This window comes from Epinephelus moara, chromosome 7 (assembly GCF_006386435.1).
Source record: "Epinephelus moara isolate mb chromosome 7, YSFRI_EMoa_1.0, whole genome shotgun sequence".
NCBI classification, from domain to species: Eukaryota; Metazoa; Chordata; class Actinopteri; order Perciformes; family Serranidae; genus Epinephelus; species Epinephelus moara.
This window is the reverse complement of record NC_065512.1, coordinates 22,944,203-22,964,832: the sequence shown is the minus strand read 5'-3', so window position 1 is coordinate 22,964,832 and position 20,630 is coordinate 22,944,203. Positions and strand designations below refer to the sequence as shown.

The 20,630-nt window shown below is 40.2% G+C and overlaps 1 protein-coding gene across 1 annotated transcript in view; it reads left to right on the top strand.

Moving 5' to 3' along the window:
• Nucleotides 1–20,630, top strand: part of myo10l3 (myosin X, like 3) — a 69,648-nt gene that overhangs the window by 20,493 nt on the left and 28,525 nt on the right. Inside the window, exons 3-13 of the mRNA XM_050048793.1 lie at nt 10,156–10,314; nt 12,205–12,392; nt 12,477–12,611; nt 13,816–13,940; nt 14,051–14,064; nt 14,171–14,255; nt 14,594–14,700; nt 14,977–15,106; nt 16,716–16,834; nt 18,526–18,672; nt 20,121–20,221. Coding sequence (XP_049904750.1) covers nt 10,156–10,314; nt 12,205–12,392; nt 12,477–12,611; nt 13,816–13,940; nt 14,051–14,064; nt 14,171–14,255; nt 14,594–14,700; nt 14,977–15,106; nt 16,716–16,834; nt 18,526–18,672; nt 20,121–20,221 — 1,310 coding nt within the window. The remainder of the gene's footprint in view (nt 1–10,155; nt 10,315–12,204; nt 12,393–12,476; nt 12,612–13,815; nt 13,941–14,050; nt 14,065–14,170; nt 14,256–14,593; nt 14,701–14,976; nt 15,107–16,715; nt 16,835–18,525; nt 18,673–20,120; nt 20,222–20,630) is intronic.

Below are 20,630 nucleotides of genomic sequence, written 5' to 3'. Positions count from 1 at the left end.
ACCTCCTGGATGACATATCTGCTAAGGAATATTTACATTTCCTGATTTAGCTGTAATCTTTATAACCCAGCTCCTTTAGTATGTTAAGGGTATTTGTGTGTGTGTTGTCTGTCTTTGTCTGTGTCCTGGTGTCTTTACAACCATGCGCAGTGTCAGAGGTGGTTTGGTAAATGTACCCCGGCAGCATTTTCCCCTCGGGGGGTGGGATGTACCATTATTCATTGCTTCAGTGCTCACACCAAGGTGCAGCTCCCTGCCTGAGTGCTCGGCTTGCAGACTTGAGAGTGTGTCTTCACCCCGCACTGCCTCGGCTTTAACGGGCTGACCTGGCTGCTGTCACATTAACCATCATATCAGCATTCATCACTGTCTCGTCTCCAGTGCACCACAGACCTGAGTGCACCAGTAAGACACAGCAGACACGCTGAGGCTGAGATAAATGTCTTGTGGCTTTGTGTGTGTGTTTGCATTCATCTGTGTGTGTGTGTGTGTGTGTGGTGTGTGTGTGTGTGTGTGTGTGTGTGTGTGTGTGTGTGTGTGTGTGTGTGTGTGTGTGTGTGTGTGTGTGTGTGTGTTTTGTGGCCAGATGGCACCAGCTGGATTAACAGTGTGTGAGTTATCCCCAGAGGGGCGCACATGTAAAGAAAAGCAGGAAGAGGCTCCGTCACCTGAACTAAATAGCTCCTGCTGGTGATGTCATCTTCGGCTTACTGGACAATAACACTGAGACTGAACTGTGTCAGTCTAGATGTCCCAAATATCATTATTTTGCACCAATCATCTTACATATACAGTGTATAATATTGCTTTAGCTCATATTTTTTTAGCTGTTTTAAAGCAAACGCAGCAAAACTATGCAGGTGTTGTTTTGGTATGTAATACAAAGCACAAAAAATTAGTCCACTGGTCTATTATGAAACAATTATTGAACTGCCCACCTTGTGATAAAAGAATGACCCACTCTTCTGAGCCATAGCCACCCCCAAAATTCAAGCAACCTAAAATGCCAGATGTTCTCCACAGTTACGGTTTCTAAATTTTGAGGATGTGTTTGTTTAATTTGATGTTAAACAGAAAATCTTTGGGTTTCTGACTGTTTGTTTCCCAAAAAAAGCCATTTGATGGTTGGTCTTTGGAGAATTATAATGGCCGCTTCTTTCTTACTGTTTTCAAATCTGAATCAGTTAATCAAGAAAGTAATCAGCAGATTAATTACTTATAAAAATAAGTGTTCATTGCAGCCTTTTATTAAAACAGTTAATATCAACACAATAAACAAAGCCTTTCATTTACTCTTTGGTCAGATGCTTTCCTTTTAACGTCCAAGTGTTATTTCTGAAGTTGTCCATTGCCTGCAGTCATGCAGTCTCTGAGGTTTAAAATAGGTCATTGATGCCCCCTCAGTTTTTGCTGGATTATTGGTCAATGGAGCCATTATGAGAGCCTTTTATGTGAATGATGTGTATTCACGAGTGCGACCACAGAAATGACATGTACACACAAACATTATTGTGAGCTTCTCTGTGTGTGTGCTAAACATGTTTTTAGGATTTTGATTTGGCCTGATTTTTGAGCAATGAAATGTAAAACTCTCTCTGTTATTTATCTTTACAGTTTCCCCCATTAATAAGCCTAACTCCTTCCTCCCCCCATGTCTCGGGGGTCTGGGTGGGAGGTGGGATCCCCCTTCAGCAGATGGATTAAATGCAAGACAGAGAGAGAGTCAGACAGAGTAAAAAAAATAAAGAGTCAGGGAGGCAGAAGCAGACAGTAATAAACAAGACTGTGTTTGTGTCCACACGGCTGTGATTTTCTATCTGCCCATGTGTCATTTCTAAAGGCTTGAATATATCTGCCAGTAGAAGGCCACAGAGCCACAGAGCCACAGAGGCGGGCCGCGCCTACTTGTGAATATTCAGCAGAGCCGGTCAAACAAAGCAGCAGCAGGGTGTGGTTTCAACAAGGAGGACACAAAAGGAAACAGCATTACAGCTGCAAGAAAGTTTCAGATTCAGATGTTTATTATTGTGTTTAGAATGTGTCACTTTAGGAAAACTTTGTATTTCATTTGAGTTTGATGCATTTTGATTAATGAAAAAGCAAATTTTCTGTCTAAAGGACAGAAAATAATCATAATTTATCACAGTTCACTTAAAAGGAGGGCTGCAGCTAACAATGACTTTCATTACTGATTCATCTGCTGATTATTTTCTTGATTTATCAGTCTATAAAATGCCAGAAACCTTTAAAAAATGCCCCTCACACTCACTGAATTTCTTGTTTTGTCTGAACAACAGTTCAAAACTGAAAGATATTTAGTTTATTATCACATAAGACAAATAAGAACAGTGAACTCTCACAAAGAAGGGACTGGTACCAAAAAACAGTTGATGTTTTTGCATGAAAAAATGCATAATAAATAGTCAAAATAGTTGTTTTAATCAACTTATTTTTTATATCTAATAATACTAGTACTGTGAATGTTTTGTTTCCCTTAATATTTAAAATTTCCCTGTGTATAAATAAAATAAAATAATATAAATACTGTATATATCATACCTTATTACCATTGATTTCTATTATGAAGTACAATATGTCAAAATTCAAGATTTATGGATTATATTACCAATTAGTTATCTACCTGAAACCTTCTATCTGCCATTTTGAGTATGCATTCTTTTGGAGTGGACCAGATGGCTGTGCACAATGGTTTGGGTTTTTATTTTCGGTAGTTTTATTAGAGAAGGAAGGAAGGATATAAAAAGCAATCCAAAAGAAAAGGAGACACTAGCAGAAGCGACTGGCCACCTCTCCCTCTCGTGTAAATAGCTTCATCACAAAATCCAAGACTCAAAGAAACTTCTGAGTTTCATATCAGCTTAAGTTTGGTGTTGTTTACTTGTCTGCTCTGTGTCTGGCCTCGTGGCCGGCAGCGTAGTGTACTAGTGTCAACACCAGGCTCCATTTGGAGAGGATTGATTTTTACTGTGAACAATTTCACTAATCAATTATGAGTCACATGTCGTTATAAGCGGCATGAAATTATCTCCAGCCATCATCACACCACTGGAATCATTAACATTGATGAGGCTGCATCCCCATGTGAAACATTGCAATAATTGCCTGACGTGCACCGACTGAAATCAAGAACAGAAATGAAGTAATCACTTTAATTAGAGCCCATTTGTGCTCAAAATAAACTGTATTTGCTCGGTGTGTTATGATCGTGACTTCAGAGCACAGTCATGGATCCAAACTGTGATTTGTGTTTTGAAAGTGAACATCATAACAGCAGATGTTACATCACTGCTGGGTTAGTCAGGCGGTCATGACAGCTCTACAGCTCCTGTAGGAGAAATGTTCCAGTATGTCTAATTGTTATTATGGACACTAACAGAACATTATGGCACCTCCTAAGGATTGAAATGGAAATATCAAAGAGTATTAGTCTGCGTCTAGACCTCATCTGCTCTCTTGTTCCATCTTAGTTTCCTGATAGCAGTATCTACTTGATGTTGTTATAAATGTTATAAATCATTTGGAAAGAAATTATGGAGCCCAAAATAAACACTGATGAGAAATGCTGTGTCTGTGAACAATGAAACCACGCGATAAAAGACCTCAGTGGGGGCAAAACAGAGGAATGTGAAACTCTTTTGATGCTGGAAACTCCAGCTCAGTTTACCCTGAGCATCTCTTATAGTGTTTCAGGCATGAAAAAGTTTCCCGAGGCTCATTCTGTGAAGTCTGAACAGGAATTCATCCAAAGAAGATCAAAAACAAAGCTCACATCATGTGATATAGAGACAGAAACAACAACACACACAAGACTATCTGCCCACACACATACATACACACATGCACACACATGCTTTGGTGATATATATTTTGTCTGCTGGAGGCATGAGGGTGCTTTCCAAGTACGCAGCTCATTGTGTGTTTGGGAAAAGCAGCCATATTTGTTTTCCTCCTGTGGAACTTGAGGAACCCATGGAACTTCATAGCAGTCGAGAGTGTAACATAGACCTGTAGCTTCTCCTAGTTGTTTGTTATCATGCATTATCTTTGCTCTCGGCCACCTCAGCGTAACTTTGAACCTGTGCTTTGGGAATGTGAGGAATGATAACACACAGGCGGCAGAAGATGTATCCCAGATTTCTTTGGTTTGTTTGATTGAGGGCTTGACTCAGTGTCTCTCCATCAATGTCAACAGAAAGTGAACACGGTGAACTCAAGTGAACTCTATTTTCCATTTCACAGTACATTTTTGTCTATTAAATGAAGAGTATAAACAAATGGAAGAATTAGAATAAGGCGCTTCGGCGTCCCTCTTGCTTATGAGCGTACCTTCCACATGTTTACATTGACAACAAGTGTGCCATGTGTCAAGTTCCTTAAACCTGCATTCTTTCTAATGGCCATCAGAGGGCGACCCCGCAGGCTGCAAAAGGAAGTCTGATTATATGTAAGTCTGTGACAAAATGGCCCTACTTCTTGCATTTAAAGTAAAATAGATGATAAAGCAAGGGACACCTCAGGGCGTGGCTGCCTTGTGATTGACAAGCCGCTGCCACAGCTGTGTCTTCAGGTTCTCATTCAGAATCACTCCTTGCTCCTCCACAGCTCCACCCATTCATCCCAATTTGGTCACTTCTTGCTCCAAAAAACCGACATGTCGATAGTCAAACAAGAGGCTTCTAAATAGGAGTCTACAATCGATAGATGACATCACATAGGCTGTAACCGCTTATCCTGTTGGGGGTCAGGGGGGGCTGGAGCCTGTTCTAGGTGACAGTGGGTGAGAGGCGTGGTACACAAGTATGCAGGTCGTCAGACTGTTGCAGGGCTGACACATAGAGACAGACAACCATTCGTGCATATGGGCAATTTAGAGTCACCAATTAACCTGCATGTCTTTGGACTGTGGGAGGAAAACGGAGTACCCAGAGAAAACCCACACTGACATGGGGAGGACATGCAAGCTCCACAAGCTCCTGGGTTTGAGCCCCCAACCCTGGGTTCGAACCAGGAACCCTCATGCTGTGGGGCAACAGTGCTACCCACTAGTCTTTGAATAAACGCTTACTCTATTCAGGACCCTCAGGGGTTCTGCTGCGAGAGCCTCTCTTGGTCCGGTATGACCCCGTGCTTAATACTAGCTTATGGTGGCTAATGTTAGCAAATTTAGCTAACCGTAGATAGATGTTGCTGTGCCATGACTCTTCTATACTTGTGCTGTTACATTTTATATTTACCATTATGCAAGTGGAACTTCCAGTGACGCGATGGTCTTGCTTTAAAACTACAAGCAGAATCTTTAACAGGAGATGCTTTTAATTGGTATTCTGTCCACTTGAAATAATGTTCGGATCAAAGATAAAGCTTTTGGCCTGCAGATATATTTTTCTATGCTTTTTTTTTTCACTCTCGCTCATCTCAAATAAATACAGTAAAATATGGTTCTGTATGACGACACTTTAGGCAATAATCCACCGGAGCCCAGGTGTTAACAATGACATTAATCATATTAAGTGAGTGATGTCATCGAATGTAAGATGATTTTACTGATTCAGGTTGTAAAACAAATGAAAAGACTGTTAGATTTATTAGTCAGTACGACCCTGCCTGGTGAATCAGGGCCAATTTGCCAGAGCGGAGAGGGTGGGGTTAAAGCCAAATGTTTAGGGACATCTGGCTCTGAATCTGCAAGCTTCTGCTCGATGGATGACATCACTGCATGTGCTGTTTTTTTCTCCCTGAGGTTGTCTTCAGCCTTTCACAAACCTTATAATACCACAAAAACATGTTGCAACCCACTGATGACCGCATTGTTATTGTGCTATCGCCTCAGTGTACACCCATTCTCTAATGGCCGTGTAGAGCTGAAATGGATGTGGCTGCCAGACCAGTTTATCATTTCATATACTGAGAGGGCTCTTCCCACACTGTTATACAGATTCACTTTAGTTAATGCAGTAGATGGAATCCACACCAGCATATCAATGCAAATATTTATACAGTATTATCTTTCCAGACACGTATCTTATTCTTATGCAGCTGACTCACATCTTATATATAACTATATAGTATATGTTTAACCTATAAAATGATTGTGTGCATGAGAAGAGGAGTTTGCGTATTACATTATAGCTCAGGTATAGAGGCATATTTGATTTGACAAACTGACAGTAATGGATGGTCTTGAGGCTTTTTCATGATGTCACTGACTTTGTTAAAGCTGCGGTAATCAGTATTTTTATATTAACAGTGAGTCAAATTACTATGTGTAAAAGTGACAAACAGTATTGGCTAGATGTGTCAATAGGAAACTCAGGTGATAATATGTAAATGGTGTGTTCACAGCTTGTTCAGCTGCCTTAAATGGCCCAAAAGATAAACCAATACTGCCTTATATATGTAAATGATTTGTTAATATGAATGGCTCTATTCTGAAACATTACTCATCCATTACATCAAGTTTTTGCCTGTAATTGAACCCGCCTGCTACACCAGCAGTACGTAATGATTTGGCCAAGATGTAGCATGTAGCACGCAGTATGCAAAGAAAGTAAAATCTACAATATGCCAAAAATACCTTATTGCAGCTTCCAAATAAGTTCAAAAATAGCTGCCCACAGACGCCATAATGGGAGATATGATGAACTCACTGTCTTTGGTTTAGTTTTACTCACTGTTTGATGATTGAGGGTGCTTCGATTGGTTTTAGATTTGACTGATTTGCAGGATGTGTGGAGAGTTGCAAGATGACACTATGAACTGATTTTCTTCACTGTCGCGTAAAAAAAGAAAAGACAAGAAAAATCCCCAAATAAACAGGCCTTTAAAAAAACAAATGTCAAATCAATGGGGTATTAAATGACTTAATTAAACAATAAAAAAACTAAGAGTAACCAAACACACAGCAGTTAAAGACAATAACCCTGTGGGGTCTTCCTCGTTCCACACTCACCTCAGCGCACCTGCCTGTAATTAAAGGTTGGTCAGGTGGTGTATTAGAGTGACTCAAAAATAATAGGAAACTAGGACTTGCTAGAAATGGCTCTAACATACTTGGATGCCTTGAATCTCCAGTATGCATCAGCCCAGTCTACCTTGCCTACTGTATCACAAACAGTCACAACTGGTCGTTTAAAAGTGGCAGACAGCAACACCCTCGCATCAGTAGCAGACAAGGAGGAATATAAATGTTACAGCATTTCTGTTTTTTCTAATTTAATTGTGTGAGGAGAATTCATAATTGTGACAAGGCTACAGCCTATCTGTAACAAATGTGTAACTACATTTGTCCTACTACTTATAACAAAGCCATAACGTCTATGTTAAACCTGCTAAGATAACGTTTGATATCACAAAGACAGCAATATTTAACCTTAGTGAGCCGTCAATAAGAAAACAACATGACATACATACCGTAAATCTAGCGTTAAGTTATATTTTTCCCGCTATCTAAAACCAGAAACTGGCAAAGCCTGGCCGAGCAGAATACATCAATTCAAAGAAAGCCTTTGTTATCTCAGATTCAGTAGTTCTGCCTTCAAAGAATCAAGCAAACCTGTCTCAAGCTTCATCTACACTCAATCAGCAGCTTCTCTGTGCTGACTCAGCAGTTCTGTGAAAACCAGTGTTCCCAACTGGGACACAACTGAATACGCCTGAAGAGCCAACAGAAATGCACTGGGACACCACAACCCCCAGCTGCTTGTCCATCAGTATTTATCTACACACTGCTTCCCATCAAGTGACCAGCACAGTTGTAGTGTGTCTGTTCTCTTATCTGACGTCTCTTCCGTTAGAGTTGTGATAGACAGAAAGTCTGCGAGACTCTCCAGGTATGTGCTGGTTTAAGAGACTGTTTTCACCACCACTACAGAGACACTGGTTCTTATCATTCATTCGTTCATCTTTCTCACCATCTCCCTTTTGATCCCTTTCATGTCAACACTTGGCGCCCAGTGCCAAGTCAGCGACATCTCCAATCATCACACTTACTCCACTGCTGTATCTTATTGGCCGTTTTGCAGGAATGTGACATGGTGAGAGATGTTATGTAAAAGTGAATCAAACAAATACAGGGAGAGAAGTCCGGGCATGAGTCAGACAGGGGGCTCTCTACCTGACAGGTATGCTGGCAGCAGGCACAGACAGGCACTCATCAGGGACTCAATCTGTCATTTTGACCTCAGTTATTCCTGTATCATCGCTTGAATCTGCCTCATTCATGCATGTGTGTGCCACGGTCACAGTGGAATAGTCAGATTCAGATCTGTGTAAACTTGTCTACCTGCCCTCCCTCTGCATAAGTGCTGCTCAGACCCTGAGGCTGTGGTGAGTGTACAGAAGGCCTCTGGCTGTCTGCTGCCTTTGTCAGCTGTGATGGGATAAGTGAGCGTAAAGTTGTTAAGTTGTTGCCTCTGTAGTATTAAAGATATATATGATCCAGTTCGCCTTGACAGTAGTATTGAAATTTTAATTCTATCTATTTAAAAGTCTATTGCAAGGCTGGCAAGCACTATGTCAAACTACAGAGGTCATATATTTCATTTATCTATCTATCTATCTATCTATCTATCTATCTATCTATCTATCATAGATATCTCTGACTTGATTTTCTAAATAATTCTGTATGTCACACACACAAACATTTTTGTAATGGTAGATTTTTACTCTAAATGCGCTCATAAATCAGCAGCCAAAAATGTGTTTGATTGGGATATTAAATTATGTGTTTTTTCCCGTCCATTCCAATGGACAAAATTCTTAATGCAGAAATCGGAAAAAATAATAATAAATGGTCCTAATAGACCTTTTTCAACAAAAAACATGAGATCATTTATTTTTCATGAATGTTTAACTCATATCAATGAGTAAAGCGATGCTTTAAAACATGTTGCATAACTATTTTGTGTTGTATTCATTATCTCAACTCAAAATTTCCTTTATTTCTGAGGTATCTCCCAAAAACAGTATGTTGAAAACATCCTAAGATCAATATTCGGTGTATATAATCAATAAAATGCATTATAAGCTATTTTTTTCTTTAGATAATATATACACATTATTTCCTCTATTCATTTTCTGGTGGCATTGAGATGTACTGTCCACTGACTGATAACTGATATTTTTTAAAAAGTCCTGAGAAAAACCTTATTTTTTTGACATGTTGAAGTAATATAACTTCTCACACTGACTTTAAACACTGTTTAAACACAAGTTATTTACTTTAACAATATGATTAATAGTTTGAAACGTGCCTTGTGCTTCGTTTTTGCATCATCGTCAGCTATGCTTGTGAAAAATGGGTGCATGGCTCTACTGCAGTCCACTTCAGATGATGTGGAACACTGTCAATGGCTTATAGACATCCCATCAAATAAATCTGTGCACTTGGGTGGAGTGAGAGGACAGTAATCATAGATCTAGACATGCTAGAAAAGTTATGTCCATTGGAATGGTTTGGGGATCTAAATGGTTTAAAGTCACTACTGTTTTGTTTTTTTGCACCTATAAATAATTACAAAAAAATACTCAATTCACATTCATAAAATGAAAACTTAGACCTCATACCGCTTTCCCAGTCCTTTCTATACTGAAGCTGAACTTTTGTATTGTTGACATGACATCCAATTTACAAAAACATGTTTAGTAAAAAAGAAAAAAAAAACCAAGTCTGAGGAAATTCTGTATCGATAAATTGATTAATTTATCAAATAAAAAACCTTAACTGGTTCCACTGCTTAAATGCATTTAATTATCCTCTCTGCCTTAGGTTATTGAAAACTGTTTTTTAGACATTTAGGCAAGTAATTGGCTATAAAATAATCAGATGATCAATAATATAATGAAACCAATAATTGGTTGCAGCCATAATGTATTCAACTGTCATCCTTTCATTTCAGTCCGTTAATTAAAAGCAGCAGGGGTGTGATTTATACACTGGACTTACAGTTATTGTGCCGATCCTCACTGCAAAATGATACATTTTGTACCCTCAAATTAATAAAGCACATGGCTCATGATGACCCTCGGGTGCTGCATGTTCATGCTATACAGGCCACTGGTTTATATGATTTAAGCACTGACATACAGGATTGTGAAAGCTAACTTTTTGACGTGTGTGTGTTTGTGTTGTTCCAGGTGATCTACCTACAGAAGGCGGAGCTGAACAGGGAGACGGTGTACCCGATGCACCCCAGCAGCATCCATGGAGTGGAGGACATGTCCACACTGGCAGAGCTGCATGAAGCTGCCATCATGCACAACCTCTTTCTGCGCTACCAGAAAGACAACATCTATGTAAGCACATCGTCTTTATCTTTGAGCACATTTACCCTGTACTACCATGGTAGTGCAACCTGTGGGTCCACTGTCAGATTAAGGGGTGGGGTTTTTCATATTTCTGGGACGGGGATGTTCAGCATAACTAGACTGAGAAGCCAACTAGCATAAAGCTGGCATCTCTGTAAAGCCTAGCTTTGGAGCATGATTTAACCCTCTTCCTGACAAGCTATGCTTGCCATGGTTGTTACCAGTGGATTACTTATGTCTTCAAGTTTCCTATGAGCTTAAAACCAAACACTCTACATCCTTTCAAGACAGTAATGTTGCCTAAAGCAGATTTATAGTTGTGCGTCAGCTCTATGCAGAGCCTACGCCGTAGCCTACGTACATGGCCTTCGCCATTGTGAGCACTTAAACTTATGCAGTGGTAAGTCTGTGTCACTCTGCAGTTACACCTCCAAAACACTAGTTGGCGATGGGGTCCTATGAAGTGCTGTAAAGTTTAGTTGATTCAAAACACACATCAAACATGACTTAATAGAGACAATTTCAAACACAAGTACACAAATCTGCTTCATTATAACTCGCAGCATTCACAGACAAAGCATTTGTCTTTATCTGGACACCTTTTCCCCACAAATACAACATGCTAACGTTTTTAGCACAAGCCTATGGCATTTTACATTGTACAAATTAGCCTTGCGACTAGCAAACTTTTCCTCTACTCATATGAAGCCAGGGACAACAGCAACATTTAAATTAAGGTAAAAATTTGCAAAGTTACAAAGTTCACTGACAAAACAACTGTGTTATACTAAACAAGTTTTTCTAAAAATATAACATGCTAATGTTATTAGCACAAGCCTACGGCATTTTACATTGTATAAATTAGCCTAGCATTAAGCGGAGATTTCCTCCGCTCAAGGATTTCCTCCCGCTTAAGGATGCTGCTTGTGTCGTGGAAGAGGTTATTGTGAGGCAGATAAATGCAATGCAAAAACAAGATCTGTTGTGTTTTGAGTAAGGAGCATGGCCCACATTTCCTCTCACATTCTTGCTATTTCTCTGCAATTCCTCCTTTGATTGTTCTTTGTAATGCATGTTAAAACTGCACAGCTGAATAAAACAAGTTTACACACTGTTTCTTGGTCTTGTCAGAGGGCATTGTATGGAAATAAGCTCTACAACTAAATTTAACAAAAGCAAGCAAAGCAGACTAAAGATAACAATCCTGAATAACTTTACTTAACTAAACTCACTCCTGGAGTGCACTGCAGAGTTTTCAGAGTTGGATTTTCCTTCAACAATGCAAGATTTCAGATGTGTTTTTCTGGCCCTGTCTCACCCCCAGGATTATTTTCAGGGCAGAGTACTGAAGTCCTCTTAAAACACCACCCAGGCTTTATTAAAATAATCATTCCCCACACAGTCACATGGTAACCATGTTTTCCGAAATCCTATCTCCTAATCTCGTCTTGGAGAGTTTGCACCAGTCTGTCTGCATGGTATCGCAGAAAGATATCATTGTAAAAAGATGACCCACAAACACACTTTTGTTAGGAACTTTCCCCAAAGCGCATTACCCGAGCCGGAGCAATGGATCCTAAAATACTACCAGCTTCTCTGCAAACTAGGCCATATGCAGTAGTCTTAGAGTATTACTGGCTACAGGTACTGTGTCACAGGAAACTGGGTGAATCTGCTGAACTGGTAGTGTTAAGAAATTGGAGTGTAGATCAGAAACATGGGTTCAGTGTTTGCACAAGATGTAAAAGTTGCGTAAGTATCGTAAAAGTATTCTGTCATGTTTCACTGATAATCTGCATCTTCCTTTGATTTGTTTATCCTCCTCTTTCTTCTTCTCTTTCTCCTTTGTACTTCTGTCTGTTCTTTTATCTCCCTCAGACCAACATAGGTTCAATCCTGGCGGCAGTAAATCCCTACAAGCAGATAGCAGGCCTTTATAACGGTACTGCAGTCGATCTGTACAGCAAACACCAGATGGGGGAGCTGCCTCCTCATATCTTTGCCGTGGCCAATGAGTGTTACCGCTGCCTGTGGAAGAGACATGACAGCCAGTGTGTTCTCATCAGGTGAGCATCCACATTGAAATGAGTTTAACAGGTTTAAAAGATCCATTTATTTGCCTATTTATCTCTGTGTCTTTGTGCCGTCAGCGGGGAGAGTGGTGCTGGAAAGACGGAGAGCACCAAGCTGCTGCTGAAGTTTCTCTCAGTGATGAGTCAAAACTCAGCAGGTGCTCCTGTGTCAGAGAGGACCACCAGGGTGGAGCAGGCTCTCGTCCAGAGCAGGTACTGTTTGAACCCCGACCTCTGACCACAAGTCTGTGTTTTGTTCAAGAAGTAACACCTGAGGTGCTTTTCATTATGTTAAGTTTTCCTTCATTGAATTCTCTTTCGTCCTGTGACCCGGAAATCATTCCCCCTCCAACATTTTGGAGAATCTTTCAATCTCTTAAATGCGTCTTGAGGAGATGAGGAGAGAGGAGGGTTCTTTAGGAGCCTAGAGTGAGGAAACATAGGTGTATCCTACGTGGAATTCTTCTATCAAGCATGACGTAGAAATGCTGCACCTCCACATGTGGCATAGTAACTAACATTGCTTAAGACTTGACGCTGTGGAACCAAGGATGTGTCGTGTGGCAGCTTTGGCTCCTAAGTCCTTGCATCTTTTCCTTGCATCTCTCTCTCACATCCTTGCTGGGAGGAACTAAGACATGAGGAAAAGATTTGTGTGAGGGAAGCAAGGAGACATGTTAGCATAATCAAAAGCACCCTTATCTTGTCCCCTTTACATTTGAAAAGTTTCGGCCATGTTTTCTTTGTTATTATTAGTGATATTTTGCATATGCTAATTTTTAGATTATTAGACCAATAAATCATAAACCTTTGGCACTTTAAGGAATATTTTTTAATCATCTTATCTGTGATACTTTGTTTATTTTAATATGTTTTGTTTACATAATAGTTTTAGTAATAAGCTATGTTGAATGTCTGTCCTACACTGTGATGTTCTGCAAGTTTTTAACGTTTGTTGTAATGCATCTTGTCACTCGTGGATGTCATCCTTGTGATATTAAACTGTATTTCCTTGTAATCATTAACAGAGTCTCCACCAAAACTGCATTCTCTTCAAAAATCTCTAAAACATCTTTTTGGCCATCACAAGCCACAGACATTCCCGTCAAACACAGTAGAATTTAGGAAAGGACAAGAAAGTGTTATTTTGTTTAGTAGCTCTTTGGGGCCACAATACTGATCAATATGCTAAATTCCTTTCAAATATCAAAAATCTTCTCGTCACTGATGCAGTTCAGGGAGAGTATAGAAGTCAAAATTCATGATAGACTAGTAAATATACTGTTAGAGTGCGTACTTTCAGTCAGGTTGCATAGAATCTGCTTCTGGATCTTGATCAAGATGTAATGATGGAAGATCTGTTGATGTAAAAAAGGCTTCCTTATTTGACTTGTTTGATTGTTTTTCCTCTTTGCAGCCCCATCATGGAGGCCTTCGGGAACGCCAAGACGGTGTACAACAATAACTCCAGTCGCTTTGGAAAGTTCATCCAGCTTCACTTTTCCCAGAACGGAAACATTCAGGGTGGCTGCATCATTGACTGTATCCTTCACTGAGATGCACCGTAGAGAAATCACATGATCATAGCGTCTGTTTTCAGCACACGTATTCACTGTAAGTTTAAATTGTTCTCCTTGACTTTCAATCATCAGATTTGCTGGAAAAGGTAAGTTTGGGTTGTTTTGAAACATTCAGTAGAAGGGGCTGAATTGATGTTGATGAATCAGTCATCAGCACGTTTCATCATTTCTTCTCACCATCTTCTCCTCAAGAACCGTGTGGTTCGACAGAATCCTGGAGAGAGAAACTACCACATCTTCTACTCTCTGTTAGCGGGGGCGGACAGAGACCACAGAGGTTGGTTTTTACAGAGTTTAAAAGAAGACACCAAGTTTCTGACCACAACAGTTGACTAATGCCTAAAATATCAGAATTATAAAGACATCTGCTTCACTCAGCTCTAAAGGAAATGCAAAATAATTTAATGGTGGGCAGCCAATCTGAAATTTTGTGTAAAAAATCAGTCAAATAAATATGAAGAAATCCAAATCCACAATTTGAACAAACAGGAGCTAATGCACAAGCTAACTATTCTTTGTTTGTTTTCACAGGAAAGGGTTGAGATTGGCAACAGAATACATAAAATCATTATGCTGTTATATGTGGTGATATGTCTCTTTACATCTCTGTTGCAGACATGTACCTCCTGTCTGAGGGTCCTGAGTCGTACCACTACCTGAGTCAGTCAGGCTGCGTGCAAGACAACAGTCTGGATGACAAGCAGCTCTTTGACAGTGTGATGGTAAGTGTGTGTGTGTGTGTAAGTGTTGTTTCACCCCCAGAGGGCGCCATAAGCCTTTATCAGGATTGTAACCCCACCTTTCCGGACAGACTTCCAGAGAACATGAGCCTGAGGGGAAACATGTTATTTAATTGTGTCATTTCACATTTTGAATCATGTTCATATAAGCGGTTTATAGCTCCAAGGGAAAACACAATCATGTTTTCCCTGAATGGCTCTCGTGTGTTTCTGGTGTCGTTACAGTGACATGTTGTCTAACTTTGTCTTGTGTCGCAGGAGGCCCTCAAAGTGATGGAGTTCACTGAGGAGGAGATCAGAGACGTGTTCAAGTTGCTGTCTGCTGTCCTCCAGATGGGCAACATTGAATTCATGACTGCTGGCGGGGCTCAGATCACCTCCAAAGGGGGTAGGAGAAGAAAAAAGAGAATATTACATAACAGATCTACTACACAGTGCGTGTTAGACTGATCCTGACAGAAGTGTTAGACACACCCTCAGTCTGTTCCTCAGAAGTATAAAACTGTGAGATGCCAGGAGTGTTTTATCGCTTTGATTACTGAATAATTTCTTAATAATTCCCAAGCAAGTTTCCCAGAGAACTGTGTCATTTGATGCTAATTATAGTTATTAGTCTGCAGTCTGTTAGTCAGTGCACAGACAGCCAGATAAACACCACAAAAGGGTTTTCTGCATTATCAGTATCTGTATAAGTGAAAGGTGTCTATAGTGAATATAGCTTTTGTATTATTTTATTTTTAATTAATCTTATTTGTACTTTTGTCATGTTGACTTGTTACAGGTTTTATTTATCACTCATTTACTTCCTTTTCCTTTCCTTTTTACTTTTCCTTTTCCTTTTACTTTTGACTTTGAAGGAAATTCCCGTTTTACCAGTAATTAATACTAAATTATATAGTTATTTCTAGGATATTTCCTAAGAAATCATGGGGAAATTGTTTAATAATTGCAGCTATATCAAAGCGTCTCTGAAATTACCCATTTCCTTGGAAAACCAAAGTATGTTTAATAGGACTGCAACTAATGATTATATTATTTCGTGATTAATTTTATTAAATTTTATTTTAGTAAATTATCTATCAATTAATCAAACAGTTGTTTGGTCTTAAAAATTTCAGAAAATGGTGAAATATGTCCATCAGTTTTTCCCAAAGCTCAATATGGCGTCTTCAGATGTCTTATTTTGTTAACAACACAAAGATATTTAGTTCACTGTCACAAATATTCACATTTAAGAATCTAAAATCAGATAATTTAGATTTTTTTTTTCTTAATAAAATCACTTAAATAGATTAATCAATTTTCAAATAAGTTTGCGTTTAATTTAATAGTTCATAACTAATCAATTAATCAGTTTATTGTTGCAGCTGTATTGGCAACCAGACAAAGGAACAACTAACTTTTTTACCTTGTGAGCTAAACATAACAGCAGTGATAGGGAAATGTCTGTATGAGAATAAAACAGCTGCAAACGACAGCTTGAAGTGGTGGATCTAAAATGTATGTGATATTTAGCAAACAGTAGAATAAAATTTAATCTTTAATGCTATTTAGGGAAAAACATAGAACATTTGGGCTGAAGTGGTGAAGAAAAGTCCAGTTCAAATGAGCGATTGTTTCTGCTGGAATTTAATGCAGAAAACCTAAATATTCTAAAACAGATAATTAGCTCACCGCTGATGTTGGACCACTCTGCTGTACTCCTCATGCCCTGAATTTGATTGACATTGCACTAGCAGACAGAGCTCTGAACAGGCTGTAACATGAGCTCAAGGCTCCTTTGTTCGCTGTGTCTGACCTCTTTTCCAACGAACCAGTGAACTACAGTGACTGCAGAGCGCTACAACCCAGCCAGCAGAGTAGAGTTTCCTATAGACTGTATAGGATCACTGTCTATATGTCACGTCTGTTGTTTGACATCAAGAGGAGACACCTGAACGCTGCACATACGCCACATCTAATGCATTTGTGTGTGTGCGCGTGTGTGTGTGTTTCAGTTGTCAGTAACGTCAGCGAGCTGCTCGGCCTGGACTCCTTCCAGCTGTCAGAGGTGTTGACCCAGCGCTCCATGATCCTCAGAGGAGAGGAGATCTGCTCACCACTCACTGTGGAGCAGGTAACAACACATCCAGCCTCATTACAGGAATCACACAGCTAACACAGCCCCGTTATGTCCCAGATTTCAGGGATTGTTCTGACGTCTGCTCTGTCTGTTTTTCTTGAATTAAAGACACTGAAAAATACAGTGGGTGCCTGTTTGTTGCCCCGTGTCCTCACCCCCTCTCCCTCCCCTGTACTGGTGACACACACACACACACAGCCTTTCTCCGCTCCTCTCCCCCACATGCCTCTCCAGATCCCTTGCGTGACTCCCAGCCATTTCCTGCTTTTTGTCTGCCAGATTCCTGGCACAATAAAGCCATCGTGATAGTGATCTGAGTCAAAAGCACAATAGAGGCAATGACTGAGGGTGAAGTGAGAGTCTTCTCCTCTGGAGGCAGCGCGGCCAGGCACCAAGACGTTGGCGTAATAAGCCTCTCTCGGCTTCACATGTCTGTAATTAATGTGAATATTTCACAAGTCTTCATGTGCTGTTATCCTTTCCACCATACGCCACAAGAACATTCTGACGCATGACACAATCCTTTTTGGCTGAGCTCAAGCCTTCGGCCCACTCACACGCATAAATATCAGCGAATATGCAGAATGGACCTTTACTATTATCACAGCGACACGAAAGTCACAAGAAAGCTTTTCATCAGCAGACAAAGACCTTGTGCTGTCACCCTGCTGCTGCTTGTTCTGCCTGGCCTTTGAAGCAGCTTGTCTCTTAATAGACTTCATTATTCCAGTCCTGGAGTCGGTAAGAATGGCTTCTTCTCACAGCGGCCAGGGGTCACCCGCCCCACGACTGCCTGCACTAAGCCCCCTCCCACCCCCTCATCCTAGACAAACAGCCATTCTTCTCACCCCTGTGACGGAGATCCTGGAGCCACCGGCGCTCTGTTCACACCCGCTAGTTGCAAGAGGTGACGGGGCATGATGGATTACTCAAAAGCCCAGGAGCATTGTTGCCCCCCAAATACAGTACACACCGCCACACTCTTGTTTTGTTTTCAGTTCAAGCACAATGCCTGTGGAGGAAGTGTAGCTGGCAAGCTCAAGCTTTTTATACTCGCACACGGATGGTGTCTGGCTGGAAGGCCGACTTCTCGGCAGCTGGAGAAAATCAGAGCTGGGTCAAACGGTGAAATAGATTTAGTCGTTTGTTTGACTTGTGTGCGGAGTGTTCAATTAGTGGAGTTTGTCACAAATTACAACAGCTGTAGAAAAGATGAGTCCAAGATTATGATAGTTTGAAACAATTATAACTCATACTCTCTTTTACTGGAGCTTAACGCAAAGGGAGGCGTCATTTCCTGGTGCTGGGTTAAAAAATTATATAATAACAACTAGTGCCTACAGTGCATCACTCTTAAGATATGCAGATGATAAACGGCACTGTCTATTGTGCAAACAGACGTCGTCTTACCTGCTGCCTGCAGACAGACGCCGACATAACACGTCTTTTGTTTTCAAACCACTATTTGTTTTATGGGCACACACACACACCCCATCACAATCAAACCTGTCGTTGTTTTTAACAGCTTTAACTGCCATCTGATAGAGCAGACGAAATATATATGGTGATGTGCTGTATGTGGTGTTTAGCATACAGTCTGCAAAGTTTCCTCTCTTTGTCTCTTATTATTTATTCCTGTTTTGGTAGCCATGGTAACCCTCATCTCTCCGTGTCATGATTCGCAGGCGGTGGACTCGCGGGACTCGGTTGCCATGGCACTTTATTCTCAGTGTTTCTCCTGGATCATAATGAGGATCAACCAGAAGATCAAAGGCAAAGATAACTTCAAGTCCATTGGCATCTTGGACATCTTCGGCTTTGAGAACTTTGAGGTGAATGTTCACTCGTCTAATTTAAGCTTTACTCAGTAAAATACATCACTTAAGTCAGTTGGGTCCTACATAAATACAAAATCCTGTCAGACTAATAACAGGTTTAGTTCTTTCACGTGGCAGATTACAATATTTAATTGTTGTCTGTTTATTTAAACATTGATGTTTAAAAATTTAAACCTAATTTCCAGGGGCTTTAAAATCATCATTTAAAACTTGGTGGGATCACTTTACCTCTGAACCAGCAGGATTTTGTGACATTTAAATCTTAGTCCAATATGCAACTTACCAGAGGTGTGGACTTGAGTCAGAGTTGAGTCACAAATTTGATGACTTTAGATGCGACCTGACAGAATCAAAAAAGACTTGCAACCTGACCTGGACTTTAACGCCAATGACTCGTTGACAAAGAAAAACTATGCAGTGGTCAACAAAGGACAAATTGCGATATGCAACCCGTGCCATTCAGAAGTTACAGACCAAGATGCAATGCCTTGTGTCGATAATAAAGCCTCCACAAAAATAGCATTTTAAGTCTTTAAGTCTTAAGGCTTCATATGCGCAGAGGAAATCTCCACTCGTCACTAGGCTAATTTATACAATGTAAAATGCCATAGTCTTGTGCTAATGATGTTAGCATGTTATATTTGTTTGGAAAAGGTGTTCAGTATGAGACCGTTGTCTTGTTGGTGAACCTTTGTGAATTGTAACGGAGCCGAATTTTGTAACATTACCTTTGTTAAGTGTTGCTGTTGTCCCTGGAAATTTCTGCTAGCCGCTACGCTAATTTATACAAGGTAAAATGCCATAGACTCATGCTAATAACATTAGCATGTTGTTTTTTTGTGGGGGGAAATGTGTCCAGCAAAAGACAAGTGCTTTGTATATGAATGCTGCGAGTTATACTGAAGCTGATTTGTGTACTTACTTGCTATTAAGCCATGTTTAATATGTGTTTAATGTGTGTTTTCACATTAATTAATCAACTCGACTTTACAGCACTTCATAGAAACCCCACTGCTGACTAGTGTTTTGGAGGTGTATCTGCAGAGTGACACAGACACACCACCACACAAGTATAAATGCTCACAACGGCATAGGCTCTTAATCCAGCTTTACAAGACAATGACTTAGTCCCACCTCTGCAAGTTTGATGTGCATACTTGAAACTTCTAGTGCACTGAAAATGGACCTTTCAGTGAAATGGGAGACATTTTGTTTAGCAGTTAAACTTTTGAAGGAAAGTCACATTTGCATTTTCATATATCCTTGATTTGTCAGTAAGAGAGATGAAGTAAATATAATTTTAAGAATTTTTAACAAAGTATTTGAACTTTTCTGTGGTAAAATCACATTAATCCATCAGAGTATTTGTATGTCTTAAAACATATCTAAGGGGGATCTTCAAGCTACAGAACTGGCTTTCAAATCATGCTTTCATCCTGCAGGTGAACCGGTTTGAACAGTTTAACATCAACTACGCCAACGAGAAACTCCAGGAGTATTTCAACAAGCACATCTTCTCGTTGGAACAGCTGGAGTACAACAGGTAAAGATGTTTAACATATCCAAACAATTCAGAGACACACTATATGTCTTCAAATTCTGCTTGTGCGCTGGTGGATACTTTGAAAACAAAACAAGACTTTTCATGTGCTGGAGATGGTCCCACAGACAGATAGGGCTGGGGATGGGGGTTGGGCCTCCTCACGGGGATGCAGGCAAACTGCCAGAGGTTTGGAATCGGCTCAGTTTCTCCCACAGACAGTTGTGTTCTTGTATAATTGGCCAGCAGCTTGGACATGGCTCATTTCATCACATGCTCACGCTGGACAATACAGCCATTGTGTCTTCCCAGTTGTTTATATTTATATATATACATGGTGTGTGTGTGTGTGTGTGTGTGTGTGTGTGTGTGTGTGTGTGTGTGTGTGTGTGTGTGTGTGTGTGTGTGTCCT